The 22,652-nt window shown below is 38.5% G+C and overlaps 2 protein-coding genes across 2 annotated transcripts in view; one reads left to right on the top strand and one right to left on the bottom strand.

Moving 5' to 3' along the window:
* Nucleotides 1-22,652, top strand: part of LOC117990776 (uncharacterized) — a 430,777-nt gene that overhangs the window by 236,390 nt on the left and 171,735 nt on the right. The window contains exon 3 of the mRNA XM_069504461.1: nucleotides 11,754-12,114. Within this exon, the coding sequence (XP_069360562.1) occupies nucleotides 11,754-12,114 (361 nt within the window). The remainder of the gene's footprint in view (nucleotides 1-11,753; nucleotides 12,115-22,652) is intronic.
* LOC138403579 (uncharacterized) lies at nucleotides 3,271-4,236 on the bottom strand. Its single transcript, XM_069504749.1, has one exon. It carries the CDS (start codon nucleotides 4,234-4,236, stop codon nucleotides 3,337-3,339), a length of 900 nt encoding a protein of 299 aa, XP_069360850.1. The 3' UTR covers nucleotides 3,271-3,336.

The raw sequence follows: 22,652 nt of genomic DNA, 5'->3' as shown, positions 1-22,652 counted from the left end.
GAATTGGGCGAGACTTTGACTTTGGCAGCGAAATTAAGCGTTGAGAGGATATTATTCGTAGCGCCAGTTTTATTACTGCAAAAAAGTTTAGAAAGAAGGGAGGTTTATACTACCTACGAGACACAAGTTTATGTTAAAGGCAACCCACAAACTGAACTGACACAAATTGAATTAAATTAAATGGACAAATAAATAAACTAACCTAGAAAAGAAAAGAGCTATGATGTGTTAACTTTTATCCCGGAAAATTTTGATTTCCAAAGAGTTCCTACAGGAATTTGAGAAACCTAAATCCAAGGGGACGAAGTCGCGGGCATCATCTAGTATCATATAGAAAGAAAAGTTCACTGATTAACTTATCAACGTTCAGTCCAAATCCTTATTGCCTAGAAAGCTGAACTTTTCCACACAGGTTTCATTCATAATGTAGACAAGGAATAAAGCAGGATTTTTCGAAACTCTCACAAGGATGAAACCACAGATGGTCATATATTACATACGAGTATATTATAAAATGAGCTCGTAGTCAGAAATTAATATTAACATTTTAAAGAAGTTAACGTTTTCAAAACGAAGTATTATAATGAAGCCGTAAAGGTGAGTGAGTTGTCTCGTCTCATACTCGTCGCAAATGTAACTGGAATAAACATGAGTAGGGCATCTCTGAGACATCTGAATATTATATACAGGCTGTAACCAGAACGCCAGCAAAACTTGCCTTATTGTACCAACTACCAAACAATAACCCAATACCGCCACTACCCATTTGCCTCATTTTGTAGTTTTAGTGATTTAGTATTTTTCAAACCCGCAATGTATGACGTGCAAAACTCGGGTCAATGACCCACTTACGACGCGGCATTAACTCCGAGTGACCTACTAATGTAACGTTCGTTGACCTCTGGCGTCAGTCAGATGTTTTATTTGCAATATATCGTAAAGTTTTACAATAATAGAATTTTTATTTATTTTTTCGTGGTTTTTTTATGGTATCATATCAGTAATTATCAGTACTTATCACCTGTGTTCGTTTTTGCCAGCGTTCGGGTTACACCCTATATTTCATGTAGATGTCTAGCACGAATATTATTGAAGAAATGCTAATTTCAGTACGTCTGAATACTCAATGGTTATAACCTGCTTTGCTGTAATGTTACTTGTGAGAAAGTGTGTATGTGTGTGTGTACGTACGTGTGTTATTATTTCACGCGAAAACTACAGAACTACAGAATGGAGTTGGATTATACCTCGGATTAATACATATGCTACTTTTTAATCCGTAAAACCCATGATTTCCACGGGATTTTGTATACATAGCCAGCCAAGTGCAGATTGGTAGACCGCCGGCCAAGTGCACCTTTGAGAAATTATGAAAAACTCTCAGGCATGCCTGTTTCCTCATGATATTTTCCGTCACCGTAAAAAGCAAGTGGTATTTAATTGTTTGAGACAGTATGTGCGTCTCAAAAGTTAGAAATACGTGCCCAGGATCGGACCCCGGGAACCCTCCACTAGGAGGCCCATGTCTTAACCACTAGGATATGACCGATTTTCCCCAATATACTTACCTACATTTGAATATTATTTTGTTAACCATGATTAAACATTACTACCTTGTTTCAAAAGTTTGTTAGCAAATTAAAGCAAATTGATGATAATATGACCAAATAAAATTCTCTTTGAAGTTTATTTGGTTAGAATAAATTTGCTACGCCTTTTTGCAGAGAATAATTATTATTAGGTTTCCTCATAGTAACGAGGACAAACATTTTGTTTAACGCACGGGTAAGTATTGTTCGTTAATTGTACAAGGGAACACGAAACGAAATCATTAGGATAATAATAAAAAATCGGTCAAATGCGAGCCACACTCGCGCACGAAAGGCCGGCAATACATTGGCGGTTCTTCTGGTGCTGCAAATGTTCATGGGGGGCGGTAATAACTTAACATGTGACTCGCCTGCTGCTTTGCTCGCTAATTTTACAAAAAAAAATAGCATGTCATATACATAACGTGATTGAAGGGCAGACCAACAAACAACACACACTTTTAAAGTGTCTATTTATTTGAAAAAAATATAGTAGCGAGAGAAGCGTCGTTAGAAGAAGAACGTTGCGTTTAGCTTAAGACAGCAATTATTCGAGATGACAGCCAACCTCCATTTATCTTGACTGGAGAAGTATGAGAAAAAAAATTAAGTACAAACTAAATTATGCTCGCGACTTCGTCCACGTGGACTACACAAATTTCAAACCCCCTTTTCACCCCCTTAAGGGTTGAATTTTCAAAAACCCTTTCTTATCGGCTGCCTACGGCATAATAGCTATCTGCATGCCAAATTTCAGGCCGAACCGTCCAATAATTTGAGCTGTGCGTTGATAGATCAGTCAGTCAGTTAGTCAGTCACCTTTTCCTTTTATATATTTAGATTGAGCTTAAACATTTTTATCGCCGCTACATTTGTATTGCGTACCTATACCAGATCTGGTACCAAACGGATTTACTAAACGCTAAACAGTAGCTTTTAGAATCGTCATTTATCAGTCAGAACCAAACATTAGTTACAGTTCACTGAACTTTGGCGATCGGCCATTTGCACACTTCAAAATCGTGTAACATTTCCACTTTACCCATAGTTACGGCCATTATCGCTTTTACAGTAAATTGAACAAACGTCTCTTCCATCGGGCGGTTTTGTTTGAAATACTAACTTTTAAGTTTGGCACGAGATTTGGTGTTTCAAGGATTTTATGACGGTTGGATAGCTTTAGGCGTGGACACACCCTTGTGGCAGCAGCCTGGCGTATGTCGGACGCATGGTATTATGTATGGTAGCATGTTGGACGTGGTTACTAGAAGTAATGCACTGTATGAAAGCTCCTACGCGCTCCTACAGTACCCGGCAGGAAATGTATCGACTTTCGGAACAAGAATGCGGTTTTGTAGAGCGTTGTCTCTGTCGTTGTGACCGACACAACGTCAAATAGGTAAGAGTGATAGAGACAACGCTCTACGAAGCCGAATTATCTTTCTAAGGGTCGATGTCCATATTTCCTGCCGGCTACTGTATGTGGCGTCTGCACACTCCTACGCCGCGCCGCTTCTACGCATTACTAGGCAGCTGCTACATCCTCCTACGAACTCCTACGTGGCTGCTACGCGTTCCTACATTGCTGCATTTCGCGCTTATGACGCTTACGCTTAAATAAATAAATAATAAATAATCTTTATTTCACAGACATCAAAGGCCCACAATAGTATGTTAGTAACCATCTTAATCTATGTTAGTAACTATATTATAATATAATGTATGTTAGTAAGAAACTTATTCTATGTTAGTTAATATAATTAATATACTTATTAACTAATGCAGACATCCAGTGCGCCTTGAGAGCGCTGTCCTGTCTGTCTGCTATCACCTTCAGGATAATGTTAGGACTTCTCTCCAACCTACTTTTCATTGAGGCGATCCTTTTCCGTATGATTGCGAAGAAGCCGTCTACACAGTTATCCGCAAACATACCGGACGCGCTACAGTACCGAGGCAGTCCCAACATTATTCTGAAGATGTTATTATACTGGACTCGGAGGGCGTTTATAGATTTTTGGGTATAGTCAACCCACAGACTGCACGTGTAGAAGCTCTGACAAAAGGACTTGAACAAAGTGACCTTAACTTCTTTTGTGCAACGAGCAAATCTGCGAGCTATCATATTCCCTCTAACCGCCAACGCCCTCCGTTCCCTATCAATGTCACAATTATCTTTCATGTCTGCTGTAACCACATGACCCAGGTATGTGCACTTGGGCACCCTAACCAGCTCTGCACCGTACAGTCTCACTGGAGGTACATAGCTGGGAGAAATGCTACCCGCCGCAAAGACCATGAGCATGCTTTTTTTTACATTATATTTAAGTCCATGCTTTTCAGCATAGTCTTCGCACACCCGCAGCAAATCTCTCAGCGCGCAGACCGATGGGCTCAGCAGCACCATATCATCCGCGTAACTGATGTTATTAACCATCTGATTATCAATCGAACATCCCGCATGCATGCTGCTGAGCCCCTCGATCAGCTCGTTCACGTACAGGCTGAAAAGCTTCGGTGAGCTCCGCCCACCTTGCCTGACTCCGCATTCCAGCCTATACGTGTCCGAGTATATCCCCGCCCACCTTACCTGGTTATCCTGCCTTGCATACCAGTGCCTAAAGACGCTGATGAGTTCCTGAGGCATGCCAGTGCGTCTGAGCTTGTCCCAGAGTATCGGGTAAGAAACCAGATCAAACGCTTTTGAGAGATCCAAGAAGCAGGCGTACACTATGGTGTTTTCCTGCTCGTATAATACTTGACGGTCTCCTTTAGGGTCAACACGGCACTCTCCGTGGAAAGCCCTGCCCTGAACCCAAACTGTGCATCATGTAGGTCTAGGTATTGATCCAGTTTTCTATCCAGGAGTCCGTCAAGTACCTTGGCTGTTATGGTAGCTAATGAATTGCTTAGTGACGTACTTCATAGTTAACGATCACGGTGATGTTTTTTCTAGCTCCGCGTAAGGAAAACCACAACAACTGCAACTCCGCTCGGCATTACTTTCTCGCTCCAGTGGACAGGCAGCCTTACTTCTCGGCGGCCGAGAGCGTAATGACGTAGAAGTAGTTGTAGCGGCCAGAGATGTTATCGTGAGGCGATCCTCACTTCCGCGTATTCTCTTTGTTCCTTGCTCAAACGATAATACCTATAAGCCAATGTGTGACCAACTTTCCCTTAAGTCACAGAATATGCAATAGTATCTACCAAGGTACAGTTCATTTGAAAAATACTCTCCCCAGTGGTTTGCAGTCTAATTACCATCGAGAGGTATATACAAGAGGTAAGAGTAAAACATTTTCACGGGAAATTAGGTTTTAGTCCGGAATTTCTCATTTACTGGCGTACATGAAACTTTTTTTTTTTGTGTTACAACTGAAGCCTTACCACACGAGTAGAAGTCCTACTCTGTGGCCTTACTTAGTATAACTTATGAAGTTAACTCGATAGTTAACTACGCAACGATGCTACGATGTACAATGTGCGTTGGCGTCATTGGCGTTAAACTGTTATTGAGTATGGGAACCTAAATACGCCATGATATCTCGATATAATTTTAGCAGATTACAGGCCGAAATTAATCAGTACCCTTATTATAAACGCGAAAGTGTGTTTGTTTGCTGGTTTGTTGGTTTGTTGGTTTATTGGTTTGTTGGTTTGTTGGTTTGTCCTTCAATCACGTCACAACAGTGCAACGGATTGACGTGATTTTTTGCATGGGTATAGATAAAGACCTGGAGAGTGACATAGGCTACTTTTTATCCCGGAAAATGAAAGAGTTCCCACGGGATTTTTAAAAAACTTAATTCCACGCGGACGAAGTCGCGGGCATTAGCTAGTAATTAATATAAATTCTAAAGTTATCATCATGATCAACCCATCACCAGCTCACTACTGAGAACGGGTCTCTTTTTTAAATATAACAGTAGCGAGCAAATGAGCAGGCGGGTTACCTGATGTTAAGTGATTACCACCGCCCATGAACATTTGCAGTACCAGAGGAACCACCAATGCGTTGCCGGCCTTTCAGGAATTTGCCTTCCTTACAGAATGCTAAGGGTGAATTCTAAAGTGGCTGTGAGGATCGAGATACATCAGACTTAAGGGAATCTTTCAGCTAATGAAGTGCGTTTCTTCGCCACGCTCGTTCGTGCGTTTGTTTCACCTTTTTGACATTTTAAGGTTCCCCATAACAACCCATAATTTTGTCAAAGAAGTTTCGCTTCACCAAATATTGAATACTCCAAAAAGTTAAATAAGTAGAGCGTGTATGTGCTCGTATTTGTTACACAAGTATTTGCAATATTTTTTCCTGCCAATAACGAGCCTTGAAACATTAGTATTCCCCTCGTATAAAGCCGGTTGTTCCCAAAGTTTCGTTTATTGCTATTCCTAGGTTTTGTTGTTGTGAACGAAATTATTTGCGCGTAATAAAAAGCTCTGGGATAGCAACTTTATTCGTTTACTCGCTTTTTTCTTATGGTATGATGTAACACGGCCGTGGGTCTATTTATGCCAACACGTGGCGGGCACGAGCCGTGCCACGTACGAAGCGCTGGGGAGGCACGGACTCAAAACATCACGAACATTTTATATGAAGCAGTTTATGCTTCACCGTCCCGTGCACGGGCCCCACACATTAAAGCACGTGTTGGCATAAATCATCCCTTATTTGGCTACCCGAACAATTTCAACCGAAAGGTACTCAATATATTGTTTTCACACTAGTACCCATCCCCGGCTATCGAATTTGATTTATTTCATTTCTACTAATACCCCGGGCTAATACCCCGATTGCCATCTCGACTTGTCGCGTATATAGGTTTTGATTTGTTAGTGAGTGTCAAAATGTTTGGCATAAATGCCCATATTTTTGATAGCGTATTTTGAGGTACTGAACCTTAAAAAAGAAGACAAAATGCGGACTTAATGTTGGGAGCATTTTACACTAGTAAATCTTGTGAGTGCCCAAAACACAAAGTTTGTATGAAAAGGAACTGTATAAAGCACACACTACATTATCAAAGGTGCAAACTGTAGACAAAACCTGAAGTCATAATAGGGAAAAATATAAAAACTTTGTTTGGTACACATATTACAATCTCTGCCTTACCTTACAGCGCCAGCCGCAACAGACTTTGTTCATTTTAAACTTTAAAACTTCTTTTAAAAATTCGCAAAATTCGTTATTTTAAAAAGCTGTACATAATCTCTAAACTAAACTAAATTAACAGGTCTAAATCTAGTGCTATTCGATACCAATAGATTTAGACGTGCCATTTTAGTTTAGTTTAGAGACTGTGTACAACGGAATTAGCCACAATCTATATTTATACTTATTATTATAAATGCGAAAGTGTGTTTGTTTGTTTGTTTGTCCTTCCTTCCTTCCTGCTTTAACTAAGCAACCACTCGACTTGTTTTTTGGCATACAGATAGTTGAAAGGACGGAGAGTAACATTGACTACTTTTTATTTTTAGGAAAATGAAAGAGTTCTCACGGGATTTTTAAAAACCTAAGTACATCCTCGCGGACGAAGTCACGGGCATCATTTAGTAATATTTAGGGACTTATATAATTATTCGTTTTTTTCTTGAATCTCGATCTTGAAAAGGTTGAGACGGACAGACACACTTTCACATTTCTAATATTATTATACGGATAAATAAAATGTGTCACTCGAAAAGAAACAAAAATACAATCGAATGGTTACTTTTCCATTAATAGAAAGTATAAGTAGTATGAGTAGAAAGGTTTAGTGGTTCAAACAAGATTTATCACACGATTGTTATTCATTCTTTTACGCGTTCAAGACGGTTAAAAAAAGGAGATAATTTATGGTTATTTGAAGGAATGAAACAGGCAAGTTGTTTTATTGTACAAATTCGTGAGTGTGTCGACCGTGAAAATGAATTTTTCAAGTTTCTTTTGTAACATACTACCTTTTAAGTAAATGTATCCTGTATTTTTATTCTTTGCAATATTGTAGGTAGCCATAAAGATGTTTAAATAAATAAAACGCCATCTAGCTATAAGCCATGCAAATTGCTAATACGCGTGGCCGCCATTTTAGTGACGTCAGCACTAGACGAAAGTTTCGAGCTGATGGTATATTTTTATTTCGGCTGACGTCAAAATGACGTCGTTAATGAGACATGGTTCTCACGCAATAGGAATTTGCGGGACTTATAATGCTTGCGAATTTGTCCAAGTTGATTGTGTTTTATGAATAATTCTTTGATTTTCCCGGATGAAAAACATCCGATTTTCCGTCTCCACGATGCAGCTATTCCTGATCCAAATTTAGTCAAGGTCAGTTCTGTGGTAGAGCCGTAAAAAGGTAACAGATAAGCAGATACTCAGATACGCTTTTGCGTTTATAGTATTAGTATGGAAACTGTAGATTAAATTATCTATAACAAAACTCGGAGAAGATGTAACATTTTAACTCAGAGGAAGATCCTAAAAAAATCCGAGTAAGTATAACTAACTCTCATCTCAATCCAATTTTGGTCAGAGATAAGGAAAGTGCACGCGTGCTAACGTAGACGACCGATTTGCCTTCATTCGGCGTAAAATCGGACGTCGGTTTTAAGAAGAGGGTTTTCAGATAAAAATCGTCTGAGGCCATAGACCCGTATTTTCTACATGGCAAGTTTTTACAAGCCTCTCTTTATTACTAGAAAAACTAATTTTGAGGGTGAGTGACGTTCAATCTTTTTTATAGAAATTGCGAACAAATAGGTCACATTGTGTGAAGTGATTGCAATCGCGGTAGCAAGCTAGCACCATTCAAAAGCAAACAATTTTTCATCCTCTAATCAAAAAATAATTTCTTCCATTTTAGAAGTTCACGACGAATTAGTTCTACTCGTATATTGACATCAGACGTCAATTCATACATCTAAATTCGATATAAAGTTGCGTAGGCCTGGTCGTACGGCCGTGCCTCCTCGTCGAAAATATTGAAAACATCTCAAAGGGATAAAGTTCAACACACACCTAGAAGCACTTTCGTTCCATCAACTACTAACTCCCCTGATGGGCGAACAATAATGTGATTACCTTTCCAACTTTCGCTCGGCTTATACTAATCCGATTAATTAAGCGCTTCCAACGGATCGAAGATAAAACCGCATCGGTCGGAACAAAACTACTTAATTAAGTTACGTTCTTACAAAGGGAAATCTTAGAGTACCTACCTATGTATATTATGCTTATGCCTTCTTTAATGAATAGAAGCCTTTTACTTAAATTCAATGAGGTACAGTATTATTTAGAATTCAAATAAATTTCATTTAATTTCTATAGTTTTAGGTGATATTCGATTGTGAGACTAGTTACCTAGTAAGCTAAATTTATCATATCACAGCATAACTAATATATACAGTAAGACGATGTCTTTGATATATTTTGCAGACCAGACAGCTGCGGTCGTAGCACTTAGGTAGGTACCTATATATAACCTACATAATACAGGAAGGACGATGCTATTTAGCAAAATAATTAAAGTTTGTTCTGGACAACTTCTGCCGTCTCGACTGTATGGCTTCGCTAGACTGCTGTCTAGACGGTTATCTAGGCGTGACAATAGTTGGGCACCCGGTTTGAACAGAAACTTAAGTTAGGAACCCTAGGAAAATACGCTACGATCTACGAAATAGCTCGCAGCGTATTGGATACCTTACTAATGGATCATTTTTTCATAAAAGTTAGAACTATAATATTATGATTAACTAGCTGACCTGCCCCGGCTTCGCTCGGGTGGAGTTTAGAAAATTGAGGGGGAGGTTGAATTAAATTTTCTCTCCGTAAGAACCATCCTTGTACTTCAAGGAATATTATAAAAAAGAATTAGCGAAATCGGTTCAGCTGTTCTCGAGATTTGCGATGAGCAACACATTTAGTGATTCATTTTTATATTATAGAGAAGATTGATTGTTAGCAGTCACCATAGCAATGCTATGTGCAGAAATGCAGTCAGTTCATGGTACACTAGATAAAAAGAGTACACGACGACAGTAAAGGGAATGAATCTGAGCATATTTACTGTACTTTCCTACGGCTGTAAAACAGTTTTGTAAAGTTTCATAAAACATTTTCAGTGAAATAAATCACTGCCTCGCACAGGTAAAAAGAGCATGCTGTTATTTTAGAATTTCACTAAAATTTTCATTTACTTGCAAACAAAGACAAATAAAAACCTTTTACATTTATATGGAGATAACATAAAAGCGTAGTTTCATAGTTCATACTACTTACATTTTGCGATTTTTGCTCCAGAGCATCGCCCTGGGGTTTTAAACTATATTTACTTTAAACTTGCTTTATTTCTCTAAGAGTCTCGTAGTTTGGAAGAGCTTTACTAAAATTTGAAAATGTAACGAAAATTTCGCTAAAATAATACTAGCTGAGGCCGCGAATTATTAGTCCGCGTCATCGATGGTCCGCGTGGATTTAGATTAGTAAATATCCTGTGGGAACTCTTTCATTTTCCGAGATAAAGGTAGCCTATGCCACTCTCCAGGATACCTATTGACTGTTGTTTAAAAAAACCGGCCAAGTGCGGGTCAGACTCGTGCACCGAGGGTTCCGTACTACAGCAGTATTATTTTGACATTTCGCACGATAACTCAAAAACTATTATGTGTAAAAATAAATAAAAATCTGTTTTAGAATGTACAGGTAAAGTCCTTTCATAATATTATAACACTCCACATTGTATAGTTCAAACTAAGTAAGACACTTCAAAGAGTGAAAACTAACTACTTATTCTCATTTAAAACTATATTAATTGAAAAAAATTCAAGCAGATTTTTTTTTCAAAAGAACACAAAATGTCAGCGAAATGAGCATTCTCAGAAATTATACCTTGTAATTTTAATATTTATTACAAGCGCTCTACTTCACTTAAAAATAGGTAATAAATACTCTTTTACATGCCACCTTTATGCGTTGGCTTATCGCTCAGTGCATTTAGAACGGACATGTATCTACTAACCAGCTCTTGGACAGGATGTGGGTTGCCATCAAAACGTGCAAACCGTAAATGCTGTTGGCGCAATTTGAAAGCTTTTTCACACGTTGACTTGCATGAATCGGTGAGCGTTTGCCCAGCGTGAACTGGAGACTGTGAGCTGGCTGCACATTTTAAGTAAACTTGGGCTAGGGTGTATTTTAAACAATTAGGTAGAGCCCATAAACACAAAAAATTGCCTTTTTTAATTCACCGATATAGTTATCAAAATTTCTAAATGTTTCCAACTGGTTTTCCTACTTTTTGAAAAAGTGGAAAAGCCAAGCTCTTTTTTACCGAAAAGAGTTAATTGCAAACGCACGGAAGTTTCAGGGCGTTATGTTCCCAAAGGACGTAAATTTCGTTAGAAATTTAATTAGCAGGAAATGACTTCGTCAGGTCACCTTTATAAAACAGTTTTTTAATTTTTTTGGAAAGATTAATATAGAAAAAACTACCGGCTATAATAAGAATTTAGGTAGTGAGCATTGGAACTTAAGTATAAGATAATAATCACAAATAATTTAATTTAATTTAGGGCTAGCTCATTTTTTGCGCAACGGATCAGCCTGGCTGTCCAGCGCGGAAATGCAGCCAGTATTCTTGGCACCATTCCACGCGGGCATGATTTGTATAGTAATTAGATAAGGCTAGTTTTAAGTTTTATTGTAATATTTTCTTTAAAAATTTAACTTAATAGGTAAGTACGAAATTAAAGTCATTATCGCCTTCTTTGCAAAGCCTACGTCATAAGTGTCTGCTTGTTGGTACCTACTATTACATTTGCATTTTATAAAATTACTAGATGATGCCCGCGACTTCGTCCGCGTGGATTTAGGTTTTTAAAATCCCGCGGGAACTCTTTATTTTTCCGGAATCAAAAGTAGCCTATGTCCTTCCCCGGGATGCAAGCTATCTCTATACCAAATTTCATCAAAATCGGTTAAACGGATGGGCCGTGAAAAGCTGGCAGACAGACAGACATACAGACACACTTTCGCATTTATAATATTAGTATGGATTGTGGTAGAGTTTTGATTTATGACTATGACTTCATGAGCCACAAGTTGCATTAATATTTTTTTTAAATAAAGTCAGCAATAATAATCATTCAAAATATCATAACAAAATGTTTCCTTTGTTCCAGGCTGACGGTGCAACAGTTCATCACCATCACACTAATCACCATCACAGCGGACATCGTTTCATCAGACGGGGATATCAGAGAACACCAGGGCCCCCAAACATGTGGGGGCCGGCTGAAAGGCCCCGTCGGTGTCATCCAGACCCCAAACTTCCCCAACCCGTTCCCCGTTCCTATCAAGTGCAAATGGATTATCGAGCATGACATCGTGAACGGGACTATATCGATATATTTCACGCAGCAGTACACCACTAGTGGGCTGACGTTCACGGAGTACATGTATTATGATGAAACGTACAAGCTTGGGGAAAGGCAAGCTCTGAGCGTTACGGAGGAAAACATCACTAGGATCAAATGGTTACAGGTAAGACTTAGTTTAAGCATTTAGTTCGTAATTCGAATAAACTTTCATAACACTAAGTATTCGACTACTTAGTGTTATGAAAGTTTAAACGACATGTATTTTGTTTAACTCCCTCTTTGGTAAACGGTAGTCTTTGGTTAGTTTTTGTCCTTGATTACATAAATCAAGTTACAATTTTTTTAATGGTTGAAACAAGAAGAGTTAAGTAAAAGCATGAAAAAACAAATAAAAACTGTTACATTTTAGTTAAAGTAGGTACAATTTAAACAGTACAAAACATCGTGAGATTTAGAAATTGAGCCAATCCAAATCGTTATTGAAAACAAACGCGAACCAAGTTTGTCGAGTCACGTCGTTAACAATACAACTTTTTAGTTCAAGTGACTGAGTAAGTTTCTTGGAAAATGTTTTTCTTACAAATGATTTCCCTATACCGTGAAAAGCGATGAAAGAACGAACTACGACGATAACTCTTTTGAATATTCACATTATCTACGATCGGGTTGTGCTTCTAACGAGCAAAATTGGCAAATACGAGTAAATCGCTCTCCAACTTTTTAGAATTGCAGGAAAGCATAATATAGCTAGTATAGAAGCAGTGATAGCCTAGTGGTTAGGACGTCCGCCTTCTAATCGGAGGTCGGAGGTTCGATCCCGGGCACAAACCTCTAACTTTTCGGAATTATGTGCGTTTTAATTAATTAAATATCACTTGCTTTAACGGTGAAGGAAAACATCGTGAGGAAACCTGAATGCCTGAGAGTTCTCCATAATGTTCTCAAAGGTGTGTGAAGTCTACCAATCCGCACATGGCCAGCTTGGTAGACTATGGCCAAAACCCTTCTCACTCTGAGAGGAGACCCGCGCTCTGTAGTGAGCCGGATGATGGGTTGATCATGATGATGATGATGATAATATAGCTATAGTACGCGACAGGTCAAGATGGCAATCGGGGCTAATACCCCGCCTTATGGTGGGAGGACACCCCGCTCACCCGCACGTCACATGCGCTCGCCTGCACCGGGTTAGCGCGGGGGCTGTGCGGGTGAATGGGATGTTTCCTCTCAGATTACCATCTCGACCTGTCGCGGACTATACCTATTATATAGGTACTTGATAACCAGCATCATGCATAATATATCCAAATCACTATTCATATTATAAATGCGAAAGAGTGTTTGTTTGTTAGTTCATTGGTTTGTTGGTTTGTCCTTTAATCAAGTTGCAAGGAAGCATTAATAGACGTGATTTTTAGACCTGGAGAGTGATATATGCTACTTTTTATCCCGGAAAATCAAAGGATTTTAAGAAACCTAAGTCCACGCGGACAAAGTCGCGGTCAACAGCTAGTCCTCTATAGAGTCTACAATGGTAGTCATCAACCGATAAACGTCAATTGCTGGACATAGATCTCTTATAGGGACTTTCACACGCCATAGTCTTTTCGACCACCGCATCGAACGCCACCGAAAGCAATTTTAGCTTCAACATCTGGGTACCTGTTGTACTTCGACAACCCATTTTGCTAGATTTTTTCCACGCACATATAAATTGTAAAATCAAATCCGTTCAGCAATCTTTAAAACACAGCTGAGAACACATTAGCAGTTCGTCTGGCACTGGGAATATTTATCTATTGCTGGCTGTATTCACTTAACATCAGGTGAGCCGTCGGTTTGTTTGGTCGCTATTTATAAAAAAACCGGCCAAGTGCGAGTCAGGCTCGCGCAACGAGGCTTCCGTGCTACAGTCGTATTTTTTCGACATTTTGCACGATAATTCAAAAACTATGATGCATAAAAATAAATAAAAATCTGTTTTAAAATGCACAGGTGGAATGCACCTTTCATAATAATATGATACCCCACTTGATATAGTTATCTAACTTCGAAAATTGAAAATACTAATTATTAGTTCATGACCACAATTTAATTTTTTTGTGTGATGTAACCACAAATTCACGGTTTTGCTATAAAACCTACCTACTTGCCGAATTTCGTGATTCTAGAACAACGGGAAGTACTCTGTAGGTTTCTTGACAGACAGACGGACAACAAAGTGATCCTATAAGGGTTCCGTTTTTTCTTTTGAGGTACGGAACCCTAAAAAGGCGTACTCGCGAGAGTGTGGATTCGGGGGATTCGGGGTTAAATATTTACACTTTATACAAAAATTCCGCAAAGTATTGCCCGCTTCTATCCATCTTCATTTTCAAGTGGGCAGGCAACTATTGGATTACAAATATCTCGAAGCGAGGGTTTCTAAAAATTTTGCATGTCTTTCTCTACAGCTTTTGAAAATCTTCTTCTAAATATATAAAAGGTGACTGACTGACTGACTGATTTATCAACGCACAGATCAAACTACTGGACGGATTGGGCTGAAATTTGGCATGCAGATAGTTATTATGACGTAGGCATCCGCTAAGAAAGAAGTTTTGAAAATTCAACCCTGAAAGGGTTGAAATAGGGGTTTGAAATTTGTGAAATTTGTGTAGTCAACGCGGACGAAGTCGCGAGCAAAAGCTAGAAAGTATTATTTTCTAGACTCAAGAAAACGAAGGATTTACAAGAACAATTGAAAAATGCCGAGTGAAATGGTAATTTCCTGAAAGCCGTCGAATGGACATCCGGAAGGCTGCGTCCGGCCAAAGGCTTTGTGTTGGCGCAATCGTTTACAACGATTTTAAAATCCCTATTTAGCTATGCATCTCATTTGAATGAATATTCAAGAAAATCTAGAGTATCTTCGAGTGAATATAAATTTTTCAAGCAGATGAATCAGTGTTGTCCACAATGGTTGTCAGTAAAACCGCTTCCATCTTAGACTGGATCATCCCACCACCAGGTGGGATTGCAGTCAAGGGCTAACTTGTATCTGAATAAAAAATTGAAAAAAACCAGCGGCTAACTTCTACCACAACTGGTTAATGTTGTTGCTTAAATTAAGGACTATGTTCAGCAGTCGAAGTGTTTTATAAAGTTTAAGTAATTGACAAGTCCGCAAAACCGATTTTAATTTGGTTATTAGAGTAAGTACAACAGTGTACATAATCGCATTTTTGCAATCATCAACTGAGATTCTTTCTACAAAACTGAATAACCTACTACTGATAGCTAGTCGCGCCGTTTTAACTTTTTGTGTCAAATTTCATGTCAAAAGTACGATTTTAGTCCTTATTTTAAGGGTGAACCGTACTTTTGACATACCTAACAATCTAACAATTGACCCATAGAGTTAAAATGGTGCGTGAGGAGTCATTTTGTACGGACTATAACCCCATTTATTCAATCATCAACTGATATTCTTTCTACAACACTGAAATATACTTGTATGCTTGTGTGACTGAGTAACGTCTTTGTAAATATTGACATGCATTGTGCCGCGGCAACATTTGGTAAGCTGCCAACTGAGAATGACATTAGGCCGCATAATATCTGTATCCACACGAGTAACCAAGTTATATGGGCATGAGTAGTGATGTGGTAATATGAGTCGTATTTTTTTTTATACTAGCTTATGCTTGCGACTTCGTCCGCGTGGACTACACAAATTTCAAACCCCTATATTCCCCCTCAGTGGTTGAATTTTCAAAAATCCTTTCTTAGCGAATGTCTATATCATAATAGCTATCTGCATGCCAAATTTCAGCCCGATCCATCCAGTAGTTTGAGCTGTGCGTTGATGGATCAGTCAGTGCCTACCTATACCTACAGGAAACTGGAAAGAAGATGGTCCTAACTACGTCCACGTGGATTTAGGTTTTTAAAATCCCGGGAACTGTAACTCATCTCTAAGGCGCCATCTCCACGAGCGAGGGAATCGCAACGAGTCTATCCTCCTCAATCGCCCTGTGGAGATTGGTCTATTTATAGACCAGAGAGACCTCTTATAAGAGTTGTATAGAATTTGGTGGCATGGCGAGACCTGTGGCGAGACTATCGCCGCGCTACAATTCTCTGGTCTGGCCTTATACTTACTTTATTTTCCGGAACTTAGTTGTAAGCAAGAACATTTTAATTTTTTATTTGTGAAGTAACCATAAATCGCGGTTTTAGGATTGTTCCTTTACTTGTGCTATAAGGCAGATAGATGGACTTTTCTTTTTAAGGTACGGAACCCCAAAAATAACTTTTTGATTCTCTTCGACAGTGAAAAGTGAATCAAAAACCGTTTACACTTGATATTTTTGCAACGGAGATGCATTCAGCAGTCGGAGTGCACAGTTAAATCCTTTACAAAAGCGATTTAAAAACACCTGCTGACTGTTCCGTCGTGTTAAAACTTTAACGGGGCGACATCTAAGCGCCGAAGCGGTGCAACTAATCCTTTTACAATCAGAGCAAAGCACGTGTTGCGAAATTGAAAACCTATAAGAGTGAAATCTATAGAGCGCACTCTGCTTAGAGTTAAAACGAGACAGGTGTATATCACTCACATAAATCTGTCTCGTTTTAACCCAATCTTAAGTTTGAGCAAAGTCCAAGTGCGCTCTATAGATCAGCTCAGCCTAAGTGATGGTTACACTGAACGATCTTGCCTAGCCATAGAATCACTACTCTTATCTACTATTAAATGCGAAAGTGTGATTGTTTGATGGTTTGTTGCTTTACTGGTTTGTCCTTCAGATACGATATAAAAGTGACTTCGTGCATGGCGTCTATCCCACCGAGGCATCTATCCTCACTTTACCCTATAGCAAATATACAGATGGACAGTTTCGTAAGTGTAGATAACCCATGTCGAATGCCGTTGGCACTTTGAACTTTAAAAAACAAACAATGGGGCCGATTCTCTTGTACACAATCTCTAAACTAAACTAAATTAACAGGTCTAAATCTAGTGCTATCCTTTTCCGCAAGTAACATTATGAAAGGAATAGCAATAGATTTAGACGTGCCATTTTCGTTTAGTTTAGAGATTGTGTACAAGAGAATTAGCCACAGTGGCTGACAGAACTAAGAACTTTGCCAATATCTGAATCCTTTCCGATAATAGGTACTTTCAATCAAACAATGGGGCCGATTCTCTTGTACACAATCTCTAAGCTAAACTAAATTAGCAGGTCTAAATTTAGTGCCATCCTTTTCCGCAAGCAACATTATGAAAGGGATAGCAATAGATTTAGACGTGCCATTTTAGTTTTGTTTAGAGATTGTGTACAATGGAATTAGATACATTGGCACTGATTCTGAGCACAACCTAATTTTAGAGTGTTCGCATGCTCTTCTTACTAATGTAATATGAAAAGGACAGACACAGCTTGACAGTTCTAAATTGAATTTTTAGATGGTAAAACCCGTGATGTTAGCGTGCAGTCGCGAACCTACTTTTTAAATTTCTATTGTGCACTAAAATTTAGAGTCTTTAAATGTGAAAGTCATGTTCCGTTCCTTTTTTAGCATTAGTAAAAAGAAAAGGATGCAGGTACTCTAAATTTAGTTTAGAGAGAGACTAGAGAATCAGTGCATCTTATAATTTTAAAATGAATATTCTACCGAATCTAACTTGTACCCTTGTATTTTGTCACGTATCTATACAATGTAATCCTCTTACACTACCTACTTCTGTTCGTCGCTAATTGCAAACTGTGTCCGACTAGCGCGCAAAGCTTTAATTAATTGTTTTTCGCTTTGGACAGAATTACGTGTAAATCCAAATAAAAACAAGTGAGAACAAAAATGACTTGTGAAATCGATGGTTTTTCTTAGCTTGCGTACCAGGTCCCATGAATACCTCCAACCGGAGGTGGACCGAAGTGGAGCCGAAGTGCAGCGCCTTTTTGATAACAACTTAAACTCACCTTTATTCATTTCGAAATACGGTTGAAATTACTACAATAAAGTATAATGAAAATCAAACAAATAAATAAAATAAAAATATAAACAAATAGCACGCGGAGCACCATCGCCGTTATGACAAAGGAAAGAAAGTTTAGCAAAAACTCGATTGCTATCTAAAATATGCCACACCTCAGCTCCACTTCACTTTACAGGTGTGCGTTGCGCTTTAGGACCATGTAATTGCAAACCCTCTCCTTTTGAAAAACAGTTTTGTTAAACATCACGCATGGACAGCTTAAATAATTCCAAGCAATAGAACGTAAGTAGATTTCAACGAACCAACTCGGTAATAACGTCAATTGAAACTTTTCTTGTTTTGCGCAGTTACAAAACAGGCCCTCTATTCAAACCCTACCACAAATTAGTTTGAACAAGTTACTAATGTAAATACAATGTATCGCCAAACTTCTAACGTCTCTGCATTGAGAAGTGTCGAAGCAAATTACAACTTCTAGAGCTTTTTCGCACTGGTTTTGCTTATGTTGAAAGCAAAACCAGTGCGAAAAAGCTTTCTTGCAGCTATTTCATCGAGAAAACATTCCAAAAGCTGTAAGAGAGATTCGTTGCACTGATATTGCTCGGTCCGTAGCAATGAGAATACTCTGTAGAAATTCATCGTCAATCAATCAACTATAAAGTCCCGCAAATTGCTAATGCGCGTGGCCGCCATTTTAATGACGTCAGCACTAGACTGAAGTTTCGAGCTGGTGATATATTTTTATTTCGGCTGACGTCAAAATGACGACATTTCGATGTTAATGAGACATGGTTCCAGCGTAATAGCAATTTGCGGTACTTATACCAATTTCGACTCCATATGCATAGACATTGTAATCTTATGCAATGTTCAAGGTCACCCTTGTCATGGGACACCGCCCTCCGGAAGAGGTAGAAAGATTACTTGCCGAGCAGAGTTATACTCAAATCTTATTTGTTAAGTGAGTAGAAAAGAGAGTGTAAAAGTTATCCGTAAGTACAAAATTATACGCATAATCTTATTAAAAGAAGGGGGTCACAACCTTCATCAATAAGAAATGCGAAACAGAGAGGGAATGCATCGTTCATTCCGGATGTGGCCGGAAATCGGAATTGTTTGGTTAAACGTTTTGCCCGTATCGCCCGTATTGAACTTTACCGACTTTATAAACAAGCTTGTTTACTGTTCGAGGAAACAGTTTTCAATTGAAATTTTTGTTTTACTCTTGGTAAATGACCGCTTGTGATTCATTGAAGTCGTATCGATGCGGAAAATGCATTTTCAATATTTTTAACATCTCCTCAAGTTAAATTTTATCAGCATTAAAACTCCCGACCTCTGGGTGGGGGGGGACTTGGAGAAGCATAGCCTTATGTACAGTGCGACAAGGCTCTCTTGGCACTTAAATGACATTGACATGGGGGCGCTGTTGGAGAACAAAGGCTTAGAGAAAGACAAAGGCAAAGGGGACACTTGACGGCAATGTTAGTTCCGATTTTCGCCACGCGCCAAGATAGCCTTATCCCACGCTACGTGAGGCGGCACAACATGTCTTTTTCTTCTACTCACTTCTTCTGTCATTCGTTAACGCATTATCTTTCCCTTTTACACGCATATCCTTTATCACGCAATCTGTCCACCTTTTCTGTGGTCATCCTCTCCTCTTTTTTCCTTCCACATGCATATTTAATATTCTTCTAGTGACATGGCTTTCTTCCCTCCGCATTTTATGCCCATGCCATGCCAGCCTATAATTACCCCTCACCTTGTGCTCTGTATACTCTGCATTACAAATTCTTTGATACTTACTCTGCTAATAATTGACATAGCAAATAACCAAATTTTTTAATTTATAAGGCTATACAGCTCGGGGTTGTAGCCTTTTCGAGGCAATGTGCATTGCAATCAACCGACATTGTTGTTGTTTTTTTTTTTTATAGAGATAGCGAGCAAACGAGCAGGCGGGTCACCTGATGTTAAGTGATTACCGCCGCCCATGAACATTTGCAGCACCAGAGGAACCGCTGATGAGTTGCCGGCATTTTAGGAATCTGTTGGTCCGCCCCTTGAATAACCCCATGTTGTAATCTAGTGGGAACACCGCCGATGGGAGTTGGTTCCACAGTAGTTGTAGCTTTTGTCACTTTAGAGAAAATTTTACGATTTCATAGAGCTCTATTTCCACCCAAAAACAAAAATTCTAATTAGCATTTTCAATAATCTTACATGTGTAATCTTGTTAGCTTTTTATTAAAAAACTTCACTCAACTAAATGCAAGAAGTAATACCAAGAGTTCATAAAAGGCACGATGAGGATATATTGCCTATGAAGCCACATGGTGCTTTTATTGCCGTATGCCTTTACGAGCAAAACAAGTGCAGTCCCCATCCCCGTTCACACATTAGCCAGGAAGCTATTAAAGTTAATAGCTATGCAAGCACCGGTAGAATGGTCCTCAAGTCTTAAGGGTGACTCTCTATTAAGTACCTACCTACTAGAAATACTATACAAGAAACGGTTGGAAAAAATATAAATTACTAAATGATGCCCGTGACGTCGTCCGCGTGGACTTAGGTTTTTAAAATCTCGTGGGAACTCTTTGATTTTCCGGGATAAAAAGTAGCATATGTCCTTCCCCGGGATACAAGCTATCTCTGTACCAAATTTCGTCAACATTTTGCATTGATATTATTCGTTTGGAAGTATGGGTAGACAAGATTTACCAATTAGAATGGCAGACCTTATGTTGATCGAATTTTCGAATACTCTATTTTTTTTTAAATATTAATGAAAATATTACAATAAAACCTAAAGCTTCTCATTACTATACAAATCATGCCCACGTGGAATGGTGCCAAGAATAATGGCTGCATTTCTGCGATGGACAGCCAGGCTGATCCGTTGCGCAAAAAATGAGCAAGCCCTTTTGTCACCAGATGAGGCTATTAATCGCTATTAATCTACTTGATTTATGTCTGATCAACAAATTACAAATCAGTCAATCTGAAAAAACCAATCACAACTTCAGTATGAACTTGGGTCGCAAAAATCCTTTTGAATTCTTCTTTCTTTTTCAACTTTGTACTTGGCACAACTTGTTTCGAGAATTTCAGAATGCTTTTAACGGTTTTAGCAAACAGTAAACATGTCTTGTTTATTTTTTAAGTTCAATTTTGGTTGGACCGCTTTTAGAATCTATTTGGATGTTTACACCTCCATTACTACCTCTTACCTATACTCCCTTAGGAGTTGAATTTTCAAAAATCCTTTCCTAGTAGATTTCTATGTCATAATAGCTACTTATTGCATGTCAAATTTCAGCCCGATCCGCCCAGTAGTTTGAGCTGTGCGTTGATAGATCAGCCAGTCAGCAAATCATTCAGCTTTTCCTTTTATACATACCTAATCAAAGAATGACGCGGTAACTTGACTCTAGGTAGATACTCCATCCTGGTACTCTAGGTAGGTACGATCCGCCGACTCTGTTTATGATAATTTAAAGTAAGTAGTCGTCTGCAAATATAAGTGAACAATACCTAAATATGAATAAGTAAAGAGTAGCTCATGTATGCTTAAGGCTGACAATTTGCTTTTCCGTGAATAAGTAACAAAAAGCTCTCTATGTTACCTGTTTGCGTATGCGTTACCGAAGAGCGGCATTCTTATGTCGTCTTTTGTTTTTGATATTATAAAAATATGACATATTTGATGTTAGTTTAAATAATACCTATGTTTTGTCCATGGATGTATATCTAAATACTGCGTTTCATCCACAGAATTCTAAATAAAATAAGATGTAATGAAATATATAAAAATTAACTATCTGCAGTCTCCACTGAGGATGTTAAAATATGCGCTAAGGCTGTCTCTATTACCTGGAAAGCGTATATTTTGCCGATTTTTAGCAACTTCCTCGAATAGAGAAATAATTTGAAAGTTGAATAAAGAATGAAATAGTTTTTTTTTGTATTTACTTACTCTATGAAAAATAAAACGTGAATGTATTTGATATTTGATTTAATGACTCGTACAGTCCATAATATAAAATACAATATAAAAATATGTACCTACTGAAACAGTTTAAATTATGCGAACATTTTTGGCCAAAAAAAGACAAATTTATTCCAACAGAATTACGGCGTGACTAAGCAAAGCATCACCCTGTCACTGTCAGTGTCAGTGTCATAGGAAATGTATGGTAAAATCATGGTAAAATAAACTCTCATTTTCATAATCCCTCTGGGGAAGAAATGTGGGGTGCGACCTTGACATTTGAAATGTTTGATGCTACAAATTACCTACCTAGTTTGAGTCTTTTCTTCTCTTATTATCGTTATTCATCGTCCTTTTTTTGAGGAACCAAAAGAAGTCCAATCCAGTTACACGTCCATCCAGGACAAACCTTCCACATCCACAATTCTACAGCATATTGTCTTGTGCTGCTTGTTTGTTTGTTGGTTTGTCCTTCAATCACGTCGCAACGGAGCAACGGATCGACGTGATTTTTGCATGAGTACCTATAGTTAAAGACCTAAAGAGTGGCATAGGCCTATTCCGGAAAATGAAAGGGTTCCCACGGGAATTCGAAACACCTTAGTCCACGTGAACGAAGTCACGGGCATCAGCTAGTGAATAAATAAACGAATGAAATATACTTTATTGTACAAAAGATATATGCAAATATGCAAATTATAAACCTAAAAAAAATTGCTTGTGT

The sequence above is a fragment of the Maniola hyperantus genome, chromosome 18, assembly GCF_902806685.2.
Source record: "Maniola hyperantus chromosome 18, iAphHyp1.2, whole genome shotgun sequence".
Taxonomy (NCBI): domain Eukaryota; kingdom Metazoa; phylum Arthropoda; class Insecta; order Lepidoptera; family Nymphalidae; genus Maniola; species Maniola hyperantus.
Note: the sequence above shows the minus strand (reverse complement) of the source record. Positions and strands in the feature narration are given on the sequence as shown.

Excerpts from the sequence above, each read along its gene's own strand:
- LOC138403579 (XM_069504749.1), bottom strand. The coding sequence starts at position 4,236 with ATGCCTCAGGAACTCATCAGCGTCTTTAGGCACTGGTATGCAAGGCAG.